This window comes from Myripristis murdjan, chromosome 21 (genome assembly GCF_902150065.1).
Source record: "Myripristis murdjan chromosome 21, fMyrMur1.1, whole genome shotgun sequence".
Classification (NCBI taxonomy): domain Eukaryota; kingdom Metazoa; phylum Chordata; class Actinopteri; order Holocentriformes; family Holocentridae; genus Myripristis; species Myripristis murdjan.
Window position 1 is genome coordinate 21,447,264 of NC_044000.1, and position 24,460 is coordinate 21,471,723.

At 44.3% G+C, this 24,460-nt stretch overlaps 2 protein-coding genes across 2 annotated transcripts in view; both read right to left on the reverse strand.

Moving 5' to 3' along the window:
- The window catches only part of LOC115380479 (LIM domain only protein 7-like), a 51,478-nt gene that overhangs the window by 15,327 nt on the left and 11,691 nt on the right, over positions 1 to 24,460 (reverse strand). Inside the window, exons 5-13 of the mRNA XM_030081696.1 lie at positions 22,202 to 22,308; positions 12,236 to 12,266; positions 10,936 to 11,049; positions 9,722 to 9,938; positions 8,503 to 8,752; positions 3,568 to 3,597; positions 2,627 to 2,741; positions 1,459 to 1,604; positions 233 to 914 (exon numbers count right to left, since the gene is read on the reverse strand). Coding sequence (XP_029937556.1) covers positions 233 to 914; positions 1,459 to 1,604; positions 2,627 to 2,741; positions 3,568 to 3,597; positions 8,503 to 8,752; positions 9,722 to 9,938; positions 10,936 to 11,049; positions 12,236 to 12,266; positions 22,202 to 22,308 — 1,692 coding nt within the window. The remainder of the gene's footprint in view (positions 1 to 232; positions 915 to 1,458; positions 1,605 to 2,626; positions 2,742 to 3,567; positions 3,598 to 8,502; positions 8,753 to 9,721; positions 9,939 to 10,935; positions 11,050 to 12,235; positions 12,267 to 22,201; positions 22,309 to 24,460) is intronic.
- On the reverse strand, positions 4,414 to 6,379 carry LOC115380480 (LIM domain only protein 7-like). Its single transcript, XM_030081697.1, has one exon. The coding sequence runs from the start codon at positions 5,880 to 5,882 to the stop codon at positions 5,169 to 5,171; it is 714 nt and encodes a 237-aa protein (XP_029937557.1). The 5' UTR covers positions 5,883 to 6,379; the 3' UTR covers positions 4,414 to 5,168.

A 24,460-nucleotide genomic window follows, 5' to 3' on the forward strand; every position in this document is an offset into this window, starting at 1 on the left:
AGCAATATAAAAACACTTGCTTCATCAATTATTCACAAACAAAGTAACTAGATCTGACTTGTGAGTGAGTCTTACGCACTCTAAATAGATAATACTGCTGTAACAGACCAACAAGCCGAGGTATTCCTACTGCCAAACAGACGCCAGCTCATCCTGTCCTCTAGACGCCCTTCATCCCCACGCACTGTGCAGGTCCAGGTTAGATTTAGCTGTCGAATAAGCAGGTACTCACTGCGAAGACCCGGGGAAGAGAGGTGACACGGGTGGACTGGGTCCCGAAGGGCCTGGGCGTGACAACTGAGGTGAGCCGGGCGCTATCCGATCTCTGGTAGCTCCTGGGGAGGGAGGCGGAAACCCGAGACACCCCGGGAGGCTTCGGTTCCACTGAGTTGTACTGTGGTGGTTTGTATAGGGAACCAGAGGAGGGGGGCTCCATCTCGGGCTGCGTGGCCGCCAATGGACGCCTGGGCTCAGGCACCTTCTGGAGCGAGATGGATGAGGAGACCGTAGCTGTGGATGTCTCCTCAGTCTTGGCTGTGCTGGTGTTTGTCTCCATGGGTACAGCTGTTGGTGAGCGGCTGCGGTGGAGGGAGCTATGGCTGGTGGTAGTGATAGGAGAGATACTAGTAGTGGTGTCAGGACTGTCCAAAATGTCAACTTCCTGTGTGGTAGGAGGGGAAGCGGCCCTGCCAGGAGCTGGGGAAGCTGCAGGGGGGTCCTCCTGTCCCAGAGAGGGCACAGAGGGAAGAGGGGAGGGGTCCACTAAAGAGTAGGGGGTGTCAATAGTGTAGCTCCTTGGAGGAAGAGAGCGGGTGCGTGGGGCAATGACGGGGGGGTCGAATACGTCCTGGTCGTCGCTCAAGTAAGAGAGAGAGGAGAGACGGCTGCCAACGGAGTTCTGTCCTCTGTTCTCTCTGCACGCCAAACAGAGGAAGAAAAAAAAGATGGGATAAGGGGGCAGGATGACAGTAATTGGTAAAATAAAGGAAGAGAAGGATGAAAGGGAAAACGTAATAGGGAGATGAAGGGAAGAAGTACAAAGGGTTGGGGAGCAGGAGTTGAAATGAGGAGGGGAGTGAGTGAAAGGGAGGAGAGTAGAAAAAGGAAAACAGGTTGAAAAGGAAAGGGTAGAGAGAGGTGGGGCAAAAAAGAGAAAGGGGGGACAGGTTGCAAGCCATGATTAGATTACACTTTCACACTGACTAAAGGCACAATTAGAGAGAGAGAGAGTTCTTTCACTGTCTCAGGAGCCTGTGCAGGATCCTATGTCTAATACTGCAAACTATGCAGCTTTTCTTTCACTGTCTCCCTGCCACTGTATAAAAAGCAACGGGCTTCACAAAAGTTGGATTAGAGCAAAAAATAGCACCTGTATAGCATTAAATCTTATCTGTTCACAGTAGATGAGCATTATCCGCACACTGCACAAAGTACCCAACCAGGTGAGTTTTTCCTTACCTCTCTTCTTGCATCTCCTTGAAGGTCTTAGACCTTCTGGAGCTGGTGCCGCCGTATGTGACCTGCTCAATCTGCTCCCTTTCCTCCTTCTTCTTCACTATATCAGAGTTGACGCTCTTGCGCCGATTCTTCCATTTGGTCAGGTCCTGCAGAAAAAGTCCAGGTCATCTCATCCACCATTTTATATATATATATAAAAAAAGGAACACTTAGTTGACTAATTCAGCTAACACAGACAAAAATAAATTGCTCTGTTGCATGGCTAACTGTACAGTTGAAGGGAAGTTGAGAAGGACGGAGAAAGAGAGAAAGAAAGGAAGAAAGAGAGGGCTACATTTGAAGGTGTTCTATTTGTGTGCTTTAGGCTCCTCCCGGCTCACGTCCCCTGAGTGTTGGGCACTGTGTGTGACCTAAATGCTGCTTTATAGGACTCCATTATTTCGCGATGACACTATTCAATCAGACTGCTGATAAACACACCACTCTCATCGAATGAATATGGACAGTATATGGATAGTAGGAGTATTATCATGTTTCCTGAGAGGGATCGAATGAGCATGATGTGTTTGGGATCTGTGGCCTTCAAAAGTGGAGGACGGTCATGTCCTTTTAAAATGATTTTCCATCCACAAAGCTGCCCCAAATTTGCACCGTATAATAAAACAACTTCCTATTTCATGTCATTTTTCATAAAATCAGACAAAATCATTTCCATCCTAGAATCCCTGTTTCCATTTACTGTACATGTTAACATCATAACACCATTACACAGTAATTTTGACTGTTTATGTTGTGATTACTACCGCACACTGTGATTTGGAAATGAGGACAGTCCATAGCCAGAGGGCAGCGATGCACCAATCACCGTATGCCTCCGTCTCTGACTTCTGTCTAAACAGCTCTCCTTACACCCCGTGGCCACCGGTTGTGAAACAACACCTGCTCTCCTTATACTACAGATCCAATAGATAACACACGCTCATCTTCAACTTCACAGTCATCTAAGCCGCAAAGTTATGCCGTCTGAGCTCCTCGTGCCAGAGTCAGGTTACAAATATGCGCGTAAGTGATCAGACTAGCCTTTTTTTTGTTTCATATATCAAGGTGGGTAACAGACAGGTATCCTCCAGGTGTGCTGTCAGGTAGGGCCTGTCAGATCTGTACTCACATCCTGCCACTGGTCCTCGCTTGCCTTCACACGCTCACGATACTTCTGCAGCTCCTCGAAGCGAGCCTGCTGCATGATGGCGGGGTCAACTTGGATGTCGCTCATTGATTTGCTCCTGTGGACAGCCAGTGGAGAAAGGGTAGATGGGAGAGAAAGTGGGAAAAACAGACAAAAGCTCACGTGAGAGGTTTTAGGGCCTGTAAAGTATGCGTTTCCTGGCAGACTGCTCACATCGAGTTATTGCAAAAGCTGGAAATGAATTCCACTCCAGTTACAGTATGCATGCATCGTTTCTTACCATTACGTCAAACAAAGTTGTAGGAAAATACCATCACGTGTCAAAATGTATTCCACCTGTATATTTTGCATTGAGGCTGAAAATGGGTTGGATCAATACTTAGTGTTAGTCTGCACACACAACACACAAGTAAACCACAAAACGACTGGGGAGCGGTTTAAGCTCAGTGGGTTAGAAACATGCTGCAGTACTGTGCGCTGTTTCCACAGCCATCCCCTTCATGCAAAAATATTCAAAGCTTACAGACCTGACAAGTATACTCTTTCTCACTTACCTGCAAAGGTTTATACGTGCCTCATATTGCTATCAGTAGTGCAAGGAGTGTTCAGGGATTCACACTGAGCTACTGTCATAACTCTCAGTGGGACACACTCACCAGTTTGGGTAGATGACCCAGCGTATTGGTATTGTGTGCATCCTTTCACTTCACTTTGTTGCTTTGTCAATAAGAGCTTTGTGGAACACCGCCCCCCCCCACACCCCCAACTTGGCCCTGTGCCATACAATCCCCAATGTTCTGTGTCAGCGTTTAGCAGCGAGAGAGTGAGAGCAGCAACACAAAAGCAGGAGGCAGCGGGGTGCGACTGTAGAGGGCAGAGCAAATGCAAACGTGCCACATTCCTTGGACCACGTATCAACTCACCCGTCGCTACCGTCGTGCATTTGGGGCAGTCTAGGAAACCAAAGACAACCACAGACAAAAAAGTCACATTTCTCCTGACTGGCTTCTGTCAGTGTGTGTGTGAGAGTGGACTGTTAATAGATAAGAACATGGTTTCCCTCATAAGGCCAATTCTCGTATAGGCTCAACTCCAATGTCAACCCAGACAGTAAAGACTCAAGACATGACTCTCCCGCTTTTTGCTTTCTGCACTGAAGAGGACAGGGTTTAAGGTGTGTATTTAATAGGCCTCCACAACTGCATCACCTTTCCTTGGTCTGCTATTCGGCTGGGAAGGTGTGTGGTCATGTATCTTTCTCCAAACAATAGTGCCTTTCTCGAGACTCCAAGGTGATGTCAGTGGAAACGCGGCTTTCCATATGCAAGTGGAGTAAATCCAGATGGCCTTGACTCAGGTTAAATGGCTTCTTTGTGTTTGTGTGTGTGTGTGTGTGTGCGTGTTTGTTCATTTATGAGCAATGGGATATATCTTTGTTTTCATTGTTACCACAGAATCAACAAGCTTTATCTTCCTCCAGAACTATGGGGAATTTCCATTTGGCTTTCATGTCCATCTCAATAGACAAGACTACATTTGATGACTCTTTTCGGGGTAGTGTGTGTTCGGGACATGCCCGGGGTTATATCTGGCCATTACTCAGGCTTGAACCCTTCCACACTACCCTGCCACACTGCGCTGTCAGCTTTACATGTCAGTGTGAAATTCCCCTCACCGTGAGGAAACAACTTTGTGCTCCGGTCAGATCCATGTAAGTGCTGTCACGAGGTCATTTGACGCCAGGTTTAATGTATTTCATCACAAAATCGTAAAGTCTGCGGTTTTCTTTATTAAGCTTGCAGAAAGTTGTTCCATTCACAGGCAAACTCAGTCCAATGAAAGAAAAATGAAGGCAAATGTAAAACACTGAATTTGAGTTTACCAATGCTGATGATGTACTTCATAATAATTTTGGTCAATGCTGTGAGACAGTTCATGCAATTTTGTTCAAAAGTAACACTTCAAAAGACATAGCAGCAGAGAGTTATGATGTACAGTAAGGGCATCCAATCAGGGCTTTGCAATTATGTTACTGTTATGCTCAAGTACAGTATACCATAATCAAGTGCCCATTAAAGGCAGTGTAAATTATCTACCTGACAGGTAAAACCTCCGTTTTTCAAATATGAGGTAAAAAAAAAACAAAACAAAAGAACATTGAAAACAAGATATAAGCAATAAAGCTGGTGTTGTAGGTTTTATCACTTCATTTCCCCCACTGGAAATGTGTTCAAATAGTCGCGGCTGATCCAGTGAACGCAGGAGGCACCTACATGTATTACAGAAGTTTTCAGAAGGAAGTGCTTTGTTGGGTGAGATTCTTGTCTGTGATCACAGTGGCCTTAGCACCACTCCATCAACATGCAATGTAAATATAGGCCACTTCAATATCAGACAGAATATAGTCCAAGAGTGAAATGCCACTAATGAGCTCTCACAGAAAAAAAAAAGAATGAAAATGGAAAGATAAAATACACAACCTACAGTGAGAGTAAAAGCAACAGGCACTGTTTTATCCAACCACCTACAACTTCAGAACAGCCAGCCTCTCCACCATCAGCCGCTTCTTATACCTGAGCCGACTGGCTTCCCTAATAGCCTGCCACTTCTGCAGGTCACCTTCGCTGCAAGAAGTTGGTACTGAGGGAGTCATCTGATTGGCTGATGGCTGACTTTGACTAGAATAAATCCCAAACTTCCGGACGAGCATGTCGTCAGTTCTGGGGTGCATCTCTTTCTCATCCTGATTCCGTTTATCTGCTGCTGATTCCTGGGATAAAGGACATGGCGGGCACAGGAGTCTGGCTTTCAGATTAGGAGGCAGAGCCCAGGGCTCTGGGATGGGCATGGGGGCGTAGTGGTCAGGGGTGCCTGAGAGTGGCTGCTGAACAAGCTGAGGATTGACCTTTCTGTAGACCATATCGTCCAGCTCGATGTCAGGGAATTCGATCCTTTCCTTGGTGCTGCCAAGGCCGCGAGGCTGGGTAACGATATTGAGTTGCGGCTCAGAGGTGTAGCGACGACGTGAGGAGCGAATGGCAGACAGCTGAGTCTTCATCATAGCCAGATCTATGTTGGACTGAAAGGCCTGGGTTCGCCTTGCAAACATATCGTCGTTCTCCAGGTCAGGAACAATGCCGTCATAATCAAAAGGGTCTGGGGGCTCCTGTGGGTCTTGGCGGCCCAGGAGGGGTCGCTTCTCACATTTGACCAGTCTGGGACCCGATGTGGGGTCCATTCGGGCAAACAGCAGAGGGGGGGTCTCTAACAGAGGGGGTGTGGGGAGCTGGGGAGTAGTGTGCAGTTGAATATGAGGACTGGAGGGTGGGCAGAAGGAGAAAGAGAAAAGGATAGAGAGGTGATGAGTGCATGCATGTGAACCAGATCACAGAAAGAGCAAGAAAAGGAGGAAGAGAACACACGAGCAGCCAAAGTGGTTGATATCTGATTCAAACAGAAGTTGATCAAATCAAGATTTTACAATCACACAGCTACTGAATAACACTGCCATACTAGTTGCTATAAAACAGTGAAGGTTTCTCTATCATGGTCTGTGGTTAAAAAAAAAAGCACTCAAACACAGCCTATATCCCACAAAAGGTCAGTGAAAGCAGGCCACTTTATCAGTCACGTTAGGGCACTTCCAGTAGCTTGACAGTGCATTTTATCATTAGTACGTTAGGAAGCAGCTTATCAGAAACTATGCCCTGATAGGAGCCATTCATATTTCTCCTCTGATACTCCGATGCTCTAGAACATTCCTGCATCGTCACTATCATGCAGCTGTATCGACCTTTTCCCCACAACACGGGTGGTGTTGGCGGAGGCCTCGGGAGTGAGGGGACGATAAGGAGAAGGGCCGGAGGGGGCGGGGGCAGAGGAGAGCCAAGGACTGATGTCAGAGTCTGAATCGTCTGAGGAAGAGCCCGACTTCTTATAGCTACAGCCACGGAGAGCAGGATGGAGGAACGGGAGGAGACAGGAAAAAGGACAGTTAGGGGCAAGGAGACAGGAAAAGAAGGAAACACAGGTCAGATAGGAATTCAGTAAATGCTAGGAGAACAGATCTAACTGAGTCAAAACAGTAATTTAAGTCTCATGATCCAAGTCAATATGACATGCATTAACTCCCAGGATAGCATATCAGTTGAGTGTGTCAGACAGAAAAGGAAGAATAAACAGTGAGCAGAACTTGGGAAACACAACAGGGAATAACCTCTAACTGTGAAACACAGGAATGATGTGCATTTCAGGCAGCCACTTGTTTGGTGAAATTGTTGGATGGTTGAATAGATTGATCCTTACAGTATATGTTTTCCATGTTCAAAACAGAAATCTATTAAGCCATCCACACATATATGTCTACATACTGATGGTAACGTATGCAGACAGAAGAAATGGCAGCAAGCTATGTGTGTGTGTCTCTGTGAAATCCATCTCACACTGAGCTCTAATGTCCTCACACACCTGAAGCCTTGCATCTTCTTGTACCAGGGTCTCTTCTGAGAGCCCAGTTTGATCTTCTGTATGTGAATGTCTTCTTCAGGCGTCCAGAACTTGGGTAAGAACTTGTCATAAGGTACACTGCCAGCTGGTGGGGTTGTGAGGCCCACCTTACGGGCATAGAGATCATCCTGGACGGGGTCGGCGTAGCCCACCTCATCATCCTCGTCCTCAGAGTCATCGTACATCTCTCTGAGCAGGCTGTCGGCAGACAAGGGCCGGCGGTGGTCCACCCTCACTGAGCCCCGCTGGGGGGATCGCATTGCCCCGCTGTTGCTGCTGCTGCTGCTCAAGAGAGACAGCCAATCATAGTTGTCAAAAGTATTTATCAGCAATTAGAGCACACCAGGCACATAACAAGCAGCATACAGTCTGTTCCTTCAACACAAAATTCTCCAATGAGAGCACGCAAATGTTAGGAAGACAATGCAAACTCAAGACCAAACTCAAACTGCAAAGGAGGCCAAGGTCCATTTCAGGAGTTGCGTCACTGATTCAAATCACTCGTCCAGCTCATAAAATCCAGAAGGGGCAAAGAAAGACTTGCTCAAGCCCAATTTCCAAACAATTCAAACATAAATCAACAAACAAAAAAAAAAGCAAACTGAAAAACTATGAGCTCTGTTAGCGGCAGCACACTACGACCAATAGCATTGCTCATGGTTATAGATAACCATGCAAACTGAGGGCAAGAAAAGCTCTATAATTTGCGCTCTCATCAGGCAGGCACATCAAAGTCACTCTCTTGCTTCCTGTTGCTCTGACCTGAGGCAGGTCACGTTCTGTGGAGGGGGGATATTGGGAGTCATAGTGACCTTGGGCCAAGGGCCCCCTTTCCCGCTTGACACCCCTCTCCCTGTCACTGGACTGATAGGCACAGCAAAGTTGGTGGGGGGTGCAGGGGAGGGGCTGTGGAAGCGTCTGCTGGCCAGGTCATCCAGAACCAGATCAGGGTCCGGTCGGTCCACATCAGAGTCACTGCCACTTTCGTATTCGTATACCCACTGCAGGTGAGCCGCAGGCAAGCCAGTCTGCGACACTTGTCCGTTGCCATGGGAGTCAGAGGCAAGCCTTGTCTCACTGAGGTCATCATTCCACAGCGTCACAAAAAGTCATGACCACAAAACACACCACCACGGTCATTCGCAGACAATACAACAACAACAACAATAGTGGGAGAGGAAAGAGTGAAAAACAGCTACAGAATAGACATCAAGCAATTGAAGTACAGTAGAATCCACGGATTTGGGTTCTCTGCTTTGCAGAGAGAAGCACAAAAGCCCTTTTCATAAATTTGTCAGGATGAGAAACAGCATCTGTATCAGGGCCATGTGTATACTGTTGTGTGGCGGTACCTGGTGAATGAGCCATCCTCCTCTGTGTACGCTGGACTGGCCCAGCTGCGCCGGTTGTCCTCGGTACGCTCCGCCCGTTTCTTCCTCAGTGGAGCAGGCACATAACCTGAGGACTTATCTTTAGTGGGCAGGAACTGGTTGAACTGAGTGGCGGTCTTGGGTGTAAGGACCAGCGAACGGCGGTAACTGACCGAGTCCTTGTTGTTGGCCATCTTGAAGACAGAATCTGCCTCTGTGTCACTGCAACAACCTGGGGCATGGGAGAGGAGAGGGAGGGGAAGGAGAGGAGAGGAGAAAAGGAGTAAAGGCAAACAGGTGTAAGACAAATTATGACAAATGAGTGAAGATAAAAGACTGATGGGAAAAGAAACAGCAGAGCAACATATGGCGGAGGAGGGCAGAGGTCCAATAAGGGCTGTGAAGTTGTAAGAGGAAAAGTGGGGTGAGAACAGAGGAAGAGAGGACCAGTGAAGGGAGTGTGTTGTGTCTCCTGGCGTGAGTTTGGAGCAGTAACAGAGGGGTGTTGGGTGGGGAATGGAGGCCTCCTCATTTACAAGCCTGTGTGGAGCGCTGTGGAATGTCTCACTGCCCTCTCCCATAGGGGGGGGCGAGCCCCTCTAGCTACTGACCACCTCCAAACACCCCTCTCTCTCAAAGCACTCTGCACCTATGCCATGAAATACAATCACACAAGAATTTTAGAGTTTAGTTTCTACTTCTCACCTTCCTTGCACCTGATGACTGTTCATAAAAGGCAAACAGTTACAATAACAAGCCACTAGATGGCAACAGGTATTTGTTTTCACAAATGGGAGTCAGCTTTCTGGCTCTCATACAGCTTATCTTCCCTGTTCACAAATATTTGAAGTTCTAGACAGATGAATTGAATTATAAATATTTTCATGCAGCGATATCATTTGAGAAAGTGCCGGCGCTTCAGCTAATGAGCCCAAACTATTGCTAACACACGCAGCTCTGCAAGCTCAGTTTGAGACGCCACTTCAAATAACAAGAAAAAAAAAACCCATAACAAAAAACATAATGTGATATCTCAAACACCATGTCAGATCAAGATTTCGAACTTAAGACAGAGGCTGTGGCAGGCTTTAAGGGCTGCTGAAGACAAATCGGAACAGCATAGTGGTTCAAAGTTTTTTGGCAGACGTGTCCATGTGTCTGAGTGTGTGTGTGAAATTGTGATTGGTATGCCTTCTCCTACCCTCGCTGCTGCCTTTAAGGGTGGCGTCAGATGAGATGCTGTGGGGTCGGGAGCCCAGAGAGTCCAGGCTATCCAGGGAGTCGTCTCTCCTGTGTCCTCGTCCTCCTCCTACTCCTCCTCCTCTCAGCTGGAAGAGCTCCTCTCGCTCCGAGTACCAACTGTCTCCAAAACCACTGTCTCTGACGTTGCTCCCTCTCTGGCTGGACTCCTCGAGAGCCTGCCACACACACACACACACACACACGCGGTCAGTTAGTACTGGGCCAATTACAAATGTTTGGCTCCTGTATGTGTGTGTGGCGCATGTGAGTGAGTGAAAGCTCTCCCAGGTAGAGTGTAAACTCTGTTTGTCAGGCCACTCATTCTTGCAGGATCTCCCTCAGTTACAGTACATATTCACTTATACGCATGCTGCAATTGAACTGGAATACCTCACAGATTGCTATTCAGTGCCATCTCAGTGAGAACAAACAGTGCTGTGATCAATACATCCTTGATGACTGTGTTTACTACAAAGCATGAACACAAGCAAGCCCTGGAGCCACTTTAACCAGTATGGTAACAAACATGCAAAAACTCGTCAGCTACATTCAAAGGAAAATACTTTTCAGATCTCTGATCCCCTGAATCCTGGTAGTCAATACAAGTCCGCTAACTAAGCCCAGCCTAACGCCGCTCCAGTGAACTTGGATTATCACAGCTAAACGTACAAAACATGCTGTAACCAGCAGCTATTATTGAAAATCCCGGCAGTCATTTGAATTATAGGGGCCTGACATGCTGCCACCTATAAATCTAAGTGAAAACAAAGTGTCAAATTCAACACGGGCATGAGAAGGGGGTGGGAATGGGCTTCTTCTAAAAAAGAGGCAGCTATTTTCAAATATGCACTATATGAACTGTGTGCCCTGCGGTAAACAAGATTAAAATAGCCGAGTCAAGGGATCAGATCATTTATGACTTAACGTAGCTTTGGTTTTAGTGGCTGGCGAGCTGTGGCCCCTCAGCCTATCGCGTTCATTCTTCCGCACATAGTCTACATACCAGGGAGGATACAGAGATGTACTGGGCAATGGCTGTAAAAGAGGATTTCATTCATACTATTCTTGGTTTCCAGAGGATAATTAAACCTCTGTTGCACGCCAGCGTACATGAGACAGCTGTTACTGTTCCACGGGACGATCACTCGTTTACAGCCAAGTGGGGCAGGTTACCTTGTATAGTGCTGTGCCCAGTAATCCCTCAAATGCCTTGAGATTCAGGTAAGGTCCATCATAGAACGGGTCACACTGAGCCCTTCTACCCAGCCAGAAAATGGTGATCAACACCTGAGGGGAGGAAAAGACATTAAAGTAATCATACAATTATAGATTTACACATGCAAATTATTATGTACTACTATAAGGCAAACAGTAGAATAGGCATATACATTATTTTCAGCAGCCACACTTATTAGCCTGACAGTAAAGACTAAATGTAGTGCAACAGGCTTGGTGCATCATTTAGCTTACCCTCAGTGATGAATGTATTGTGCAGTGTTAAAGCTGTAATTGTTATGATAGCTGTAGCCCTGCTCTGACAGAGGGTCATATTACCCACTTCTATGCTCCAGTTTCCAGGCCCATCCAGAATACTCTGCTACTGTTTGTGTGTGCACTGGGCTGGACAGGTAAAGCGTGGTGCAGTGAAAAAAACACCACCAAATCAATGATGCTGGTCCCACATTACACACGATCCGGTTTCACTCTATTTGTGAGCCCTCAGCTTGTGCACTGCAAAAAGTCTCCATGTTAACAAGTCATTTAGTTTCATATTCAGTGTTAAAAATCTTGTTTATGTTAAAGCAAGTGGAAAAAATGTCCCAGTTGCATGATATAACCCCACTTATTTCTAAAGCTAATCAACTTCTCTCTAGACTTTTATTGAAGAGTGAAAAGTCTAATTTTCTCAGTCCTAGTGAGCTGATCTGCCCTATTCTGCCTTGCATTGCCTGAAATATTTTTATACTTGTGCCCAGGAAAATTCAAGAACCAAGTCAAAACGCATTGGCAAGAAGTGGGATGAGATAATCCCACTTCTTGCCAATGCGTTTCTTTCACTTGTTGGAAGAAAAACAACATTTGATACTAAATCACTTGTTACGACGGAGATTTTTTTTTTGTTTTTGCCGTGTGCATTTGGTTTTAGTTCATGTATATGTCTCAACTTCTTGTAAAGCATAAATTAATCTACCTTGTGCACTGTGCTGTGGCAGAATACTGGAAAAGTGCTGAGAAACGTATCGTTTACAGTGAAGCTAAATTTCAAAATAGAACTAAGAGCGATAAACGTATGAGTGATGAACTGTGGAAAACCCAGTTATAATACCAACATAGACTTACAACACCTATAAAATCATGCATCACACTGGCATGGACTTGTATTTGAAGTCAAATAATATTTCAGCCTCACTGCAAGCTGACTGGCCAACAAATCAAACCTTCCAAAGGAGCACAGCATAAGTTTTCCACTCACATTTTTCAGCCTCCTGTTGGTTTCTTGATGCCTGTGAGAGCGAACAGAAAAGAGAGGTGTATTAGTGAGGTTTATCGCCCAAAGGCTGGGAAAATGATAATAAAAGAATGGAGGGCATGCTTAGGTCTCTGTGTTCGGCAGTGAAAGAGCTGGAAACTGAGAGCACAATCCAGACTACTGCCAGCGCTTGTATCACCCATGCTGCTGCCTCACACAACAACAGAAAGGCAGAGGGTAAACACACACACACACACACACACACACACACACACACAAAAACACACCCATTTCTGCAAAACTCATTGCAAGCTATAATGAAAACCGCTGTGGATGTGGAAAATCTGTTATGTGTGTGTAAACGAGTAAGCTTGTACAATTTTTACAATAATCACCAAATAATGCAACCATTAAAACATTCAGTGTTTGAAAAATAAAGCACAGGAATACAAAAGGTCATAAGATCAGACCAGAAAAAAAAAAAAAAAAAAAAAAAAAAAAAAAAAAAAACTTTATTGTTCTCTGCAAGGAAATCGCTTTGTTGACACTTGATCCATTGTTCAAACACACAGTTGGGAAACAGGAAGGAAAAAAGCAAAAAGGTAAAAACCAGTAAAAGTAAACCAGTAATAATAATAAATACAAAGCAAGTAAACAGAAAAATGTACAAATACAAATGTGCAAAAACAGTAGTATGCAAGAAGAATGGACAAGAATACAAAAATTGAAAATGGTAATAATAGTGTATGTACGGGTATATATAAAAGTCTAGACCATAATACGTAAATATTAAAACATTCAATATATTATTTTTTATATTTATATCCCCAAATAATGCAACTATTGAAACATTTGTTTGAAAATTAAAGAGCAGGAACACAAAGATCTCTTGTTCCTCACTCTAAATTGATAGAAATAATAACTGTAAAATCAACATTTAAATACCAAACAAGGCTCCTCTGTTAGGCAAGAGCCGCTCCAAATAAGTTACTCAAGTCAGACAGCAGCTAAGTCATGTTTCTGGGGTCTGGCTCTTGACCTGGCTATCACTAAATCACTTTCCCAGGAAAACGTCAGCTCATTCTTGCTCCCGTGAAAGCCAAAGTCCAGCGACGAAGCTCTCAATCTTCACCTGCTAGCCTGAGCTCACCTCCTGGCTGTGTACACTCAAGCAGCCGCTACCTGGCTCAGCTAATGTATCATGTCTGTCTGGAAGGGCTTATCAGCTGTGATAAAGGGCTACGCAAGCATGAAAACCACAGTGACAGAGGAAGATATATGGCCTGCCCCACACTCCCCGTGCTACACATTCCTACAATCATGTGGTAATACAATAGCCACACATGCCTGTCTACCCATAAGCACTTGGGTATCCTATAGCACCTTCCCAGCGTGCAACGTACTGTAACTGGCGCGGCTATGAGCACCTGCTGAGAATATGATGAACATCCTGTTCTTGCGTGTGAGATGACTGCCTGCCAATCAAAAAATTTCAGAGTCCTACAGGTTCATTAGCTCAGGGGCAGGCAACAAAGTAGGAATGTGTAATTAAACGCATGATTTCCATTCTTTGCAATCATAGCCGTACGGTTAGTCAGGAATCAGTGAACAGGGGTCAACAGCGCTGACAAAACAAGTCAACACTGACCGTGACGTTCACCATGACTGGTACAAGTTGCACCGGGTGTAATTCCGGTGTCTAAGACATTGCTGTGTGAAGATTTGGGAACTTATTGGTGGCACAGTAATGGGCCAATCAGTTTCACTTTGTAGACTGCATGGACATTTACTGATATCAGTATAAAAATATATAATTTCTCAAAGGTTCAACAGATTTGACCCAGCAGCATCTTAGACACTGAACGTGAAGCTTGGGGTCCTACTTGGTTGGTGGTCACACTGTGGTGGGCCAATGGGTTTTATATTCAACATACCAAGCCCCAGAGTAAAAATTTATCATTCCTCCTAATGCAAAACAGGCAGCAGAGGCTCAAAAATTGCACGTGACATACAGACAGAGCCCAATCCATAGTGTGTTCCCTGGTCCGCTTTTGAGGGGGACAACAATGCAGCATTATATAGGAAGAAAGATGGTCATCTCTCCCATCAGCATGAGTGATCCAACACCAGGGGGGGTCCCAACATGCAAATTCACCCAAGTGAAAATTTAAATGGATGTTTACCAATTCCACATCTCACAGATTTATGGGTCCAATAAGAGTAGTGAGGGGGAAAACCCCAGTCATGTGTGGCTTGGAACTCAGTCCCAAAGTCCTCGATTATAGCTGTGGTAGCCTGGTCCAGAGAGAAGGGGAGTTGTGGACCAACCTACCACAGCACAGCTTACCTAATGCTAATTTATGGTTAGTGGTAATAGCTGAACACAAGAGGGAATAAAAGGGGCTTTTCTCTAGGCTCCAGAGCCCCGAGGCTGTGCTGCAGCCTGTGATTATCAGCTGAGTTCTCATATGAATGTAGAGAATCACCAAAAACATCACTGGAGGCTGAGACAGGATGTTCTGCAAATGCAATATGGATTAATAATAGCATCATCACTCATGTGCAATAGTGGGCCACTGACAATAATCACATTTTTTTATTATTTAATATGTGGAGGGGGGAAGGAAGGTATTTCCATTTATTTATGGAAACTTCAGGGCATGAGGGCAGCTGATTACTCTAGGGGACCACATATTGTAGACAACAGTCTTAGGCCCTATATTCATAATCAGTTGGACATGGAGAGTGAATACATGAATGTATTTTGAATATTATCTTTTTCTGAAGGCCTTTGACCTTTGCTGTGAAGGAAAGGTCATCGCCAAGTTCTTTTCTCCAATTTGCCTCAAGCGTCTCTCCAATGCTCGCAAATGCAACTCCTAAACTCTGACCCATGATCATTAACCAGAATGACAAGGACCTAGAGGTCAACTATCATTACCACAATTAGGTGTGTTAGACTGCTTATTGCATCTTTAGCACAACGTTCAGATTCTGACCAGAAACTCCCCAGCATGACAAATTAACAGGAACTTCTCATCATTTCCCACAGCATAACCTTGTCAGCTCATGCGTGTGTGTCTGTCTGTCCATGGATTATCTCACTCAAACTACTGGGCCTATCAGCCAAACATTTTTGTGCACAGTAATGACTGCATGATAAAGAACATCTTGTGGTTGCGGTGATTCAAAACACTTGTTTTTGCTTCATCTCCCCTCTCTCTTCATTCAATGTGAAGCTCACTCAACCACTGCTGCTGTCTCTCTCTCTCTAGGCAACAGGGTCACTGTATGCCAGCCCCTCACTTCATTCACTGTCCAGATTGTTCTTTTTTTTTTTTTTTTTTACTCTACTCTGGCTGTGTTTGCTCTGATTGGGGGTGAAAAAGTCCAGGGCTTGCGTTGCATATTTTGAGCAAGTTTACTCACCACTGACAAGAGAGTCAACAGAGCACAAAGCAGACACACTGGGGGAAAAAAACACTGTAAAATGTGTCACAGTGGGGGGTAAAAATAGGTTACAGAGAGAGACCTGCAGTAGTCATTTTGAATTTTGCTATTTTAATATGTGCTCTTTTAAAAACATTTCTATTGAAAGCCATGTGACTTCTGGTAAAGAGCAAGAAATGACTCAGGTGCTATAGGTTCCCAACCAATGTCATAATGTGTGTAATAAAGTGAAACAGATGCAGAAAGAACAAGAAAAAAGCTAAACTTGAATGTGAAGGATTTGGGAGTTTTACATAATATTTTCTATACTGTACTGTATTATATCTGAATCATACAGTAATTTAATTTGTAATTTGAAAAGCGTTTGATAATACAGTTAGCTGCTGTGCCTCTCAGCACAGTGTTTTGCTCAGCACATCGGGTAGCCTTCAGTCTGGAAAAGAGGAGATATGCCTGACGGACATCTGGAATCTACTGAGTGCATTATTTTAAGTCATGAGGCCCGACCTTTGCATGCTTACACAAGCTTTGACATCACCACAGTCCTGCAGAGGTCAAAGTGTTTCAGACAACCAATCCCCGACCAGCTTGTGAGATCCTTCCTCTATCCACCTCCACTGGAAATGAAAAGGTACCGGATATGCCTCTTGTGCAGGTCAGACCCCTGGAGGGACTCCCAGGGTGCTTTGAGAAGAGTCTATAGTCTTTTTGCAACACTGAGACACATACTACCATAAAGTTACACAGATGGACAATCAGTCACTTGCTGTATAAGCTGCTTTACCACTTTTCAAAACCATAATCTGATATGATTTGGGATGATAAAATAATATGATTCTTATTGATTATTTCTTTAGCCTTACTGCTTTCTTTCTTGTCAATGTCTATGTAAACTGTACTGCGACACTCCTGTGTAAACTACACTTAAAATACATTGGGTTTGACTTGAAGGACTCAACGACACGTGCACATACACCACCGAAGAAACACTAGGCTCTATTCAAATGTTAGACAAATAGCTTCCTAAGGTAAGCCAAAGTAAATGATCTTGCCAGATTAGTTAACCAGTACAGAGTGCCCCCCTGGCTACGACTGGGACAGAAGCACAACCAAATATTTAGATCCAAAGCAAGATGTGAAAAAAAAAAAAATCTATGAGTGAAACCACATCCTGCAGTGCCAGTGCATGTAATCCCAGCAATTTGTTAATTCAACCCAGCCTTGCCATGCCTTTCTTTTAGACAATAACAATGAAAGAACAATGGCTGGATAGCATTCGGAGTGATCTCCCAACATTGCCCACTCTCTCTAGACTACAACACTATCACTAACACAAAATACAAAAGCCTTAAATTAATGGGTGTGCATGTTCACAAGCATACCTCTGTAATGAAGATCACTTGCTCTGCTGCATTCAACACCACGAGGAATGCCCCCAGTCCACGTTCTTACATTATAATGAAATTCCTCGGAATTAAACATGAACTCAGACACCAGGCGTGCATCGGGAGTTTTGAAAAACTCAGAGCTAAGCAGAGCTGTGCACAGAAGCCAGACGCGAGGAAAGTTTTAATAAAGGAATCAGCTGTGGGTGAGACAGTGTCGGGCATCATTGTGTCATACTTATCAGAAACACTGCAGCCACTGTGAGGGCAGAAACAGGGTGAGGCTGGCATTTCTCTCTCCGGTCAGCTCAGAGCACAAATATAGCCCTTGTGTCGTTCGTTTACAGCCTGAGCTGTAACCATGGAGTGGAGGTTTTATTGGCCGTTCACTATCATCTCTCGTTTGGTTTCACAATCCGCCCACAGTTCACTCACCAATGTACAAGAAGTGACAGCAGTGCCATATATTAAAATCATGAAACCAGACTTTGTAGTGCCAGCAAAGGCAACCACACCCCAAAGGCTAACAGACACAGCATTTGGTGTGTCTCTTTTACCTTATGCAGGAAATCCATGTGAGTTTAAAGACTGGCAATGAGATCAATAACTAGTTATATGTCAGCACATACATGCGTGATGCACAGTGGCACAGAAATGTAACTAGCATGTCACTGAATTAAGTCTGATGCCCAGTTAGTAGTCGGTTCAGTTTTGTTTGGGAAGCTAGACATTCCTTCAATCAACAGCCAGAGATGGCGTTGCAAAATCAAAATCAAGCTATCATGCCTCACTGCCACTCCTCTTTATCTATCATTATCAAGGGGTCATTCAAATTCCTCTGAGGGCAGATAAGTTTTGAACTACCTACCTTTCTTGTGCAGGTCTGTGTTTTTTTTTTTTTTTGGCTCAGAGACTATTCAATCCTTGTCAATAATTTGCTTAATCAAATGGCAGCCAGCAGTGAGACTTTGGACTCATCTCAGCAGGGGGTTTGTTCTGTTACTGCAGGTCACAGAGCGGAAGCCATCTGAGTTCAACATGATATATTTATATATAAATCATTTGTCACAACATATCTGGGATCAGACTGTACTGCGCTGTGATCCCTCTCCACCTTAGTGGGGTCTAGTGATGTGGAGGATATATCTGAGCCTTTATCAGTATCAGGTTACTGTAGCTCACACGCTGAAATAAGCTGAATAAGCATGTGAATTCCTCAGCAACTCACAGCACATTGTGTAATGGCATAATAACTTAGCATCCTCTGTGCTGTGCACTGTAATTTCCATCGTCTAATTCAGAAATCTCCCTAACAGTTAAATCTGTGAGAAATTCCATTCATTAAAATTCATAGAGGTCAAGTATAACATAATCAGCTAACAGCACAGGCCCGTAGGGAACACCAGGATTGAAACTTTCTATTTTTTTCCCCCTTCACAGCAGCTTAGAGCTGTGGTCCTGGTCTGGCCTGGACTCCATGCTGTTGCTGCTGAACAAAAGGAGGGTCAAAAGGAAGTAGCTTAAGTTAAAATAGAGCAGTCCTGTAAACTGCTGGCCCATTCTGATGCCATGATTAATCTTAAATGTTCTCATATCCTGTGCGGCTGTTAGAAACTGACAGAGTCCGTCCAAAATAGCTGGTGAATCACAGCCTCCGAGGATGAATCAAGTTCAGCCTTGTCAGTATGACACCCCTTGTTGTGGCTGGACAAAGTTATGTTGTTCTATGATAGGTGGAGGGTTAGAGGAAAATCTTCCAGAACAGTCTCATATCTTCTCAGGCCCTCTTATCAGTTTGTATGTCTATCACAACAGTTTTTTCATGCTATACGACCATTTTCATATTGAAAGTATGCAGGCAGCAACAGATAAGTGTCTTTATCAGAGGGCAGGTTGCATAATCTGAGGCAATAGAGCAATATACATGACACATGGTGGGTAAAGCCAATACTACAACAACTAACAAAGCTCAAAGGTCAGTATAGATGTCCAATTATCTTTTATGGTTGTCGTGGCAACAAAGCTTACTGTCAATGGAACTGTGATCTCAGCTCACGTTACATCAGTCAGTACGACTCCAATTCCTTGCAGAAAAGGAGATATGCCAACTCATTTGAACATTTGTCCCATGCTCAGTCTACTGTCAATGTTAGGGTTTGACTGCTATGGCTTTTTAATTTCTTTAAATTGTTTTTTAAATGAAGCTGCCAATATCTGATATTTTCTTCTGATATTCAGTATCTTTGGATTTGAAAATTACTATGCAAAAAATAAACAAAACTACAATTACTAGAGTAAATCTCTTTAAAGAAAAGTTTGAATAAGCAAAATGAACGAAGACAACATTCCAAATGAAGAATAAAAGATGAAAGTGATACTGTCAAGTAGAATTAAACATCTTAAAAAAATGGTAGAGAATAACCTCTTTGAAATTGGAGGGAAGACACAGACACGCCGATATCTGATATTAGGAAAAAGGCAGATATTGGCCCGATATCTGCTTTGTCAGTGTGAAAGTTCCCCATTTCCCATGCAGGTGTGAGCTGCAAGCAAGCAGCAGAGCCTCTCAATCCTCAGTCTGTGAAAGGTTAAGGATTCCAGTGCAACAAGGCACCGTGTTAATTCAGCTTTATGTCAAGCACCGGATGCTGCCAAGAGCACCAATATAAACGACCTGGCCAAAACACAACATACCAACATGCTGAGAAAAGCTGTACTGCTGCAGAAACTGAGAGCGGGGAGGCAGAGTGAAGCACCTGTCAGACTGGGTTTAAGGGAGTGGAGGTTGGATGAACACCAAGGGTAGAGACAGCTGTTAGAGACAATTCACCCTTTCTCTCTGCCGCTCATTTGCTTAGGCTCTGATGATGACCAACACAGAATAAAGCGATTGGTTATTGCTTTTCTGCAGCCTTGTTTGGGATTAGAGAGAGCGGTACCTACTCATGTTACTCCCTGTGTGCCATCCCTTCCACTCTTTCTTTACAGGCTATAAAAGCTCCAGCTGGGGAACCACATAAGTGTGCCCACAAACTGAACCCCCTCCGAAATTTACCATCTCATAAGAATTCTTTGTGACAGGAGTGTTTGGGCCAGTGACGTTGAATAAGGCCCTGCTCTATATAACAATAACACTGACTCTAATCTAAAGAGTCATTTTCTCAAACAATGAAGGAATTTCCTCCTCGCAATTCATCATGACTGACTCATTGACTGGCCACAAAAAAAGAAAAAAACGCTGAGTGTAACATAATATACTTGACTGACCACAGTTAGAGCAGTTACATGTTCATCTATAGATCAGAGACTGTGATTGTTCAGCATGGTTGAGATGAGCAACGGTGCATTACAGTGAAACCACACAGCCTCTCCTTGTCAGCCTCTCGACTTATCACCAGTGCTTTTTCCTGCAACGAATGTAACCACAACTGACAACCAAACTCAAATTACCAAATGCAGATGCACACACGAACACACACGTATTTTCAAGACATGATACAGGGGAGAATGCAGTGGGAGGAGGAAATGCACTATAAAAAGCTCCTCTCCCATGAGTCCTGACACCATACCAATCAATCCTGTGTCTCAAAGTGACCCTCCAGGTCCTAATAATAGCCCAGTGAACCCCCACTGACCAAGCCCCCTGAAACAGGGACTACGGAGGGGTAAAGAGTCAAACAGCAGAACGCTGACACTGGGATTAGCTACAGAACATTTGACCGACTCCATCCAAATTGTATTATTTTGAGGAAAAACTTACATATCAGCAATGAGTATCACTTTTTGCAATAAAGCTTCTCATTTACAGATCCTATCATAAGAAAGGGTTTTGTCCAAAGGAGGATAATGATAATGCTGTTAGGTTACAGAGCACTAGACACATAAAGAGATTGTCTATTTAATGATTATAACCCAATCCTACTTTATCATACACTATCTTAGGACAGCAAATCTTCTTTGTCCCCTGTTGCAAGGACTGGGAGGAGGGTGTGTCATGAAAATAGTCAGGCAGAACTGTTTAGTTTGAATTTGTATTTCAGTGTCTGTGTGTCTGTAGGCATATTACAACACAATTTGTGTGTGTTGTGTTTGTGATGACTGCGGTTGCAACATCATCGTCGGTGTTGTTGAAGGGTGGCTGCCGCAGTCTCGGGTGGATCATGGGAAAAATATCCCAGAGGTTGTGCCAACTTCTAAAAGGAGTGGCCAAAATGAGCATAATAGCACAATTAAGCGACACTAAACGACGCATGCAAGCATGGGGCTCAAAGAGCATGAACTGGAATACCAGGGGCACAGGGCATTTCATAATAGCTTCCAATTTCATGACACCACTGTGCATATGTTTTTGGCACCTGAAGCGTTTTGGTATAGAGTGGCAGTGAACTGTGAACTCAACAATACTGGGAGTAGTGTTGATCAAACAGCTTTATTTATGTTTGCACAGTGCTGTAGAGATCATGTTGGAACGATGGCCTGTGCTCTGAGCTCTGCCTCGCCTGGTCACCTCCTAAAGGCACACCTGTGTAAAAACTGAACAGGTTGTTCAACATACCGCGCGCAACTCCGTCGACCCATAATTGACATAACAGCAACTGACAAAAACACAAAACTATCAATGCTGTAACAGTGAAATCCTATCGCCTCCATCAGAAAAGCACCTCTTTAAAACTTTACAATGTGCACCTGACAGTAATGAAACACTTTTATCAGTAATTTTGAATGTCGATGACATGGCTCATGATTTGTTTAGGCTGCACCACAGGGAAGTGGACGTTATTCCTTTTCCTGTTCCCTAATCAAAATGCCACACAGGCAGGAGATTTTTTTTTTTTTTTTTCAATTAGCCATCATGTTTATGACACTTGCAGCACTGCGCGATAACAGGTGCTTACCAAAACAAGAATACATGATGCTGAAAATATCTTCCAGTTAAAAATATCCTCGAGTTTTACAACCTCCTCAGTTAGACGTAACACACCTCACACGAGAACTCACAGTGCTCTGAAATACAGTCTAAAAGAGTTAGTCTCGGTTTATTGCATGACCTGTGATCCCTGGATGGCATGGCTTGCGATCAAGATGGCATTAACATCAGTTTTTTGCACAACGTTTTCACAAAATATGAACTTACTTGACTGTAACTCTGGTGGAGAGGTCCTGGAGGTCTCCTGGGTGGAAGAGCTGTGCTTCCTTTAGTCCAAGCTTCCCGCAGGCCTTGAGGAAGACGTTTATGTTGTCCTGGACAAAGAACAAAGCAGGGGAGAAGGGTTGTCCACCTTCAGAGGCAAAGAATAATCACTCAGGAATTCTCTGGCAGGGACACAGCTACAACTCACTGCTTCCAAAGTTCATATCACCAGAGAACAGAGAGGGACGGGGAGGAGCATGTGTGCAGCAAATACGAAGTGACACAATGCATAACAGTCACAAACACACATGCAGGGGTAAAGCTGCGTGACAGGAAGTGACTGACAGCACCAAAACTACCTGTGGGCCGGGTTAGGGTGGGGACAGAAAACTAGGAAGGATGACATCAGAGCTGTTCACAGATCCCACCCACCCTGCCATGCAAGGCAAAGTCGCCACCCAGGAGTGCTATGACTGCATTCTCCTTCTCACACCCTGAAACTGTCCCCTCCTCTCCCCTCCCCTCCCGACCAAGCCCTGTACTGGAGAATACCTGTGGAATCTATGGGGTGGTGGATTATTTTGGAGACATTTGGTTGCTATGAAACAGGAGGTCGGGTGACAGAGACTGACAAATATTTCCCCGAAGCAATTCAACAGGACCAGGGAGTGGAAGTTTCTCCTCCTACACTTTGCCGATGCAATTGTTGATGTGTGAGTGTGAGAGTATTTGTGTGTGTGTGTGTGGGAGAGAGAGAGTGCTAGTTTGTATATGATTTACACAGATGATTGAGTGCACTGGAAGGTGTTGAAAATACATTTGGTTCTATGATTACACCTTACACATCTCAGGCATTTCACACAAATCTCAACACTTCCTTTCCAGGATAAAGGGATGATTCTAGCTCTATTCCCAAGTGTCTTGTTTGCACATCTGCACTTCCCATCGGGACAGCACTACCCAAAAGGGTTTCATGTAATGACACATGGCTTCAACATGGGCTGAAATAATTAAGGGGTAGCGAGTTCTATATTTAAATGGCAAACATGCCTATTAGCAAATGGTAGGAGAGAGTTGACCTCTCTGTGACAGTGTCCCTTCCTAACAGCTCTGCTTGTGCCTAAACGGCACTTTGCCGGGCCCCACAGGTCACTGTGAGCCCCTGCAGGCCAAAGGTCAAACCCTTTCATTTGGTATGGGAGTCAGTTGTGTTTTGAAGGCAGCAGCGCCACTGTTTACCCATAATGATACAGCAGAGCTTTCCCATTTTTCTTCTTCATTTCGGTTAAGGGGAAGGATAATCTAATTTGCCGGATCTAGATGGAACAGGGCGTGCAGATTGTGCAGGCTAATATTCAAGTGCCTGATTGGGTAGCTGATTTAATTACACAGATACTACACAGTAGCCCGCTCCTGAACAAGTGAAGTCTTCCTTTTAATCACAAGAAAGGCCATGCAACATAATTCACGTGTACATTCCTCAGTGACATTATCTTTTATGACCTTGTTATTTGGTGTGTACAGCATGTACTGTGCTCCTGTTCAAGAAGTAACGGTGTATGCATGACTGTGAGCAATAAAACTCTCTCATATTACGTACAGGCCAGGTAATGTACGTGGATAGTTCCTATATTCTTTGTTTGTGCTGTTTATTGCAATCCAGATGAGACTCTCATAACTTATCCTCACTTTATGAACGTTTTCCCTGCACAATTTGCCACTGTTAGGCTGAATGTTATCACAATGTATAACACATTCTCTACAAAAATGAGAGCAAATAATGACAGGAAATAGGGATATCATTAATAAAACAAACAAAAAAAACAAAAAACAATAGCATTAGTAACTCTGTAAAACAGTCTGAAAGCCCCCCAGTCAGTCTGGGAGCATGCAGAGATAATGATGTTGAAGGAATGTTATGCTGACTTGTGCCTGCACATAATCCTGCTAAATATGCTGTACCCATCCAGCAGCCTCTAATCCTCTCATACATACTTGAAGACCCTGAATTGGGGATTTCACACAAAGAAGCGGAAAGATTTTACCGAAAAGTTGCCTGATTTCATACAACAGGACCTTCCTCCATACTGGTCACATTGTGGTAGTTCTATTTATTCCACTGGATTCTTGACTGGGATGGGCGAACTCTACAATTACCCTCAACTGACCCCTGGCAATGCATCAACCATCTAGCCACACCATGGTTAAAATATCAGGCTACACATTTTAAAATCCTGTCACAATAAACCGAGAGAAGATGAA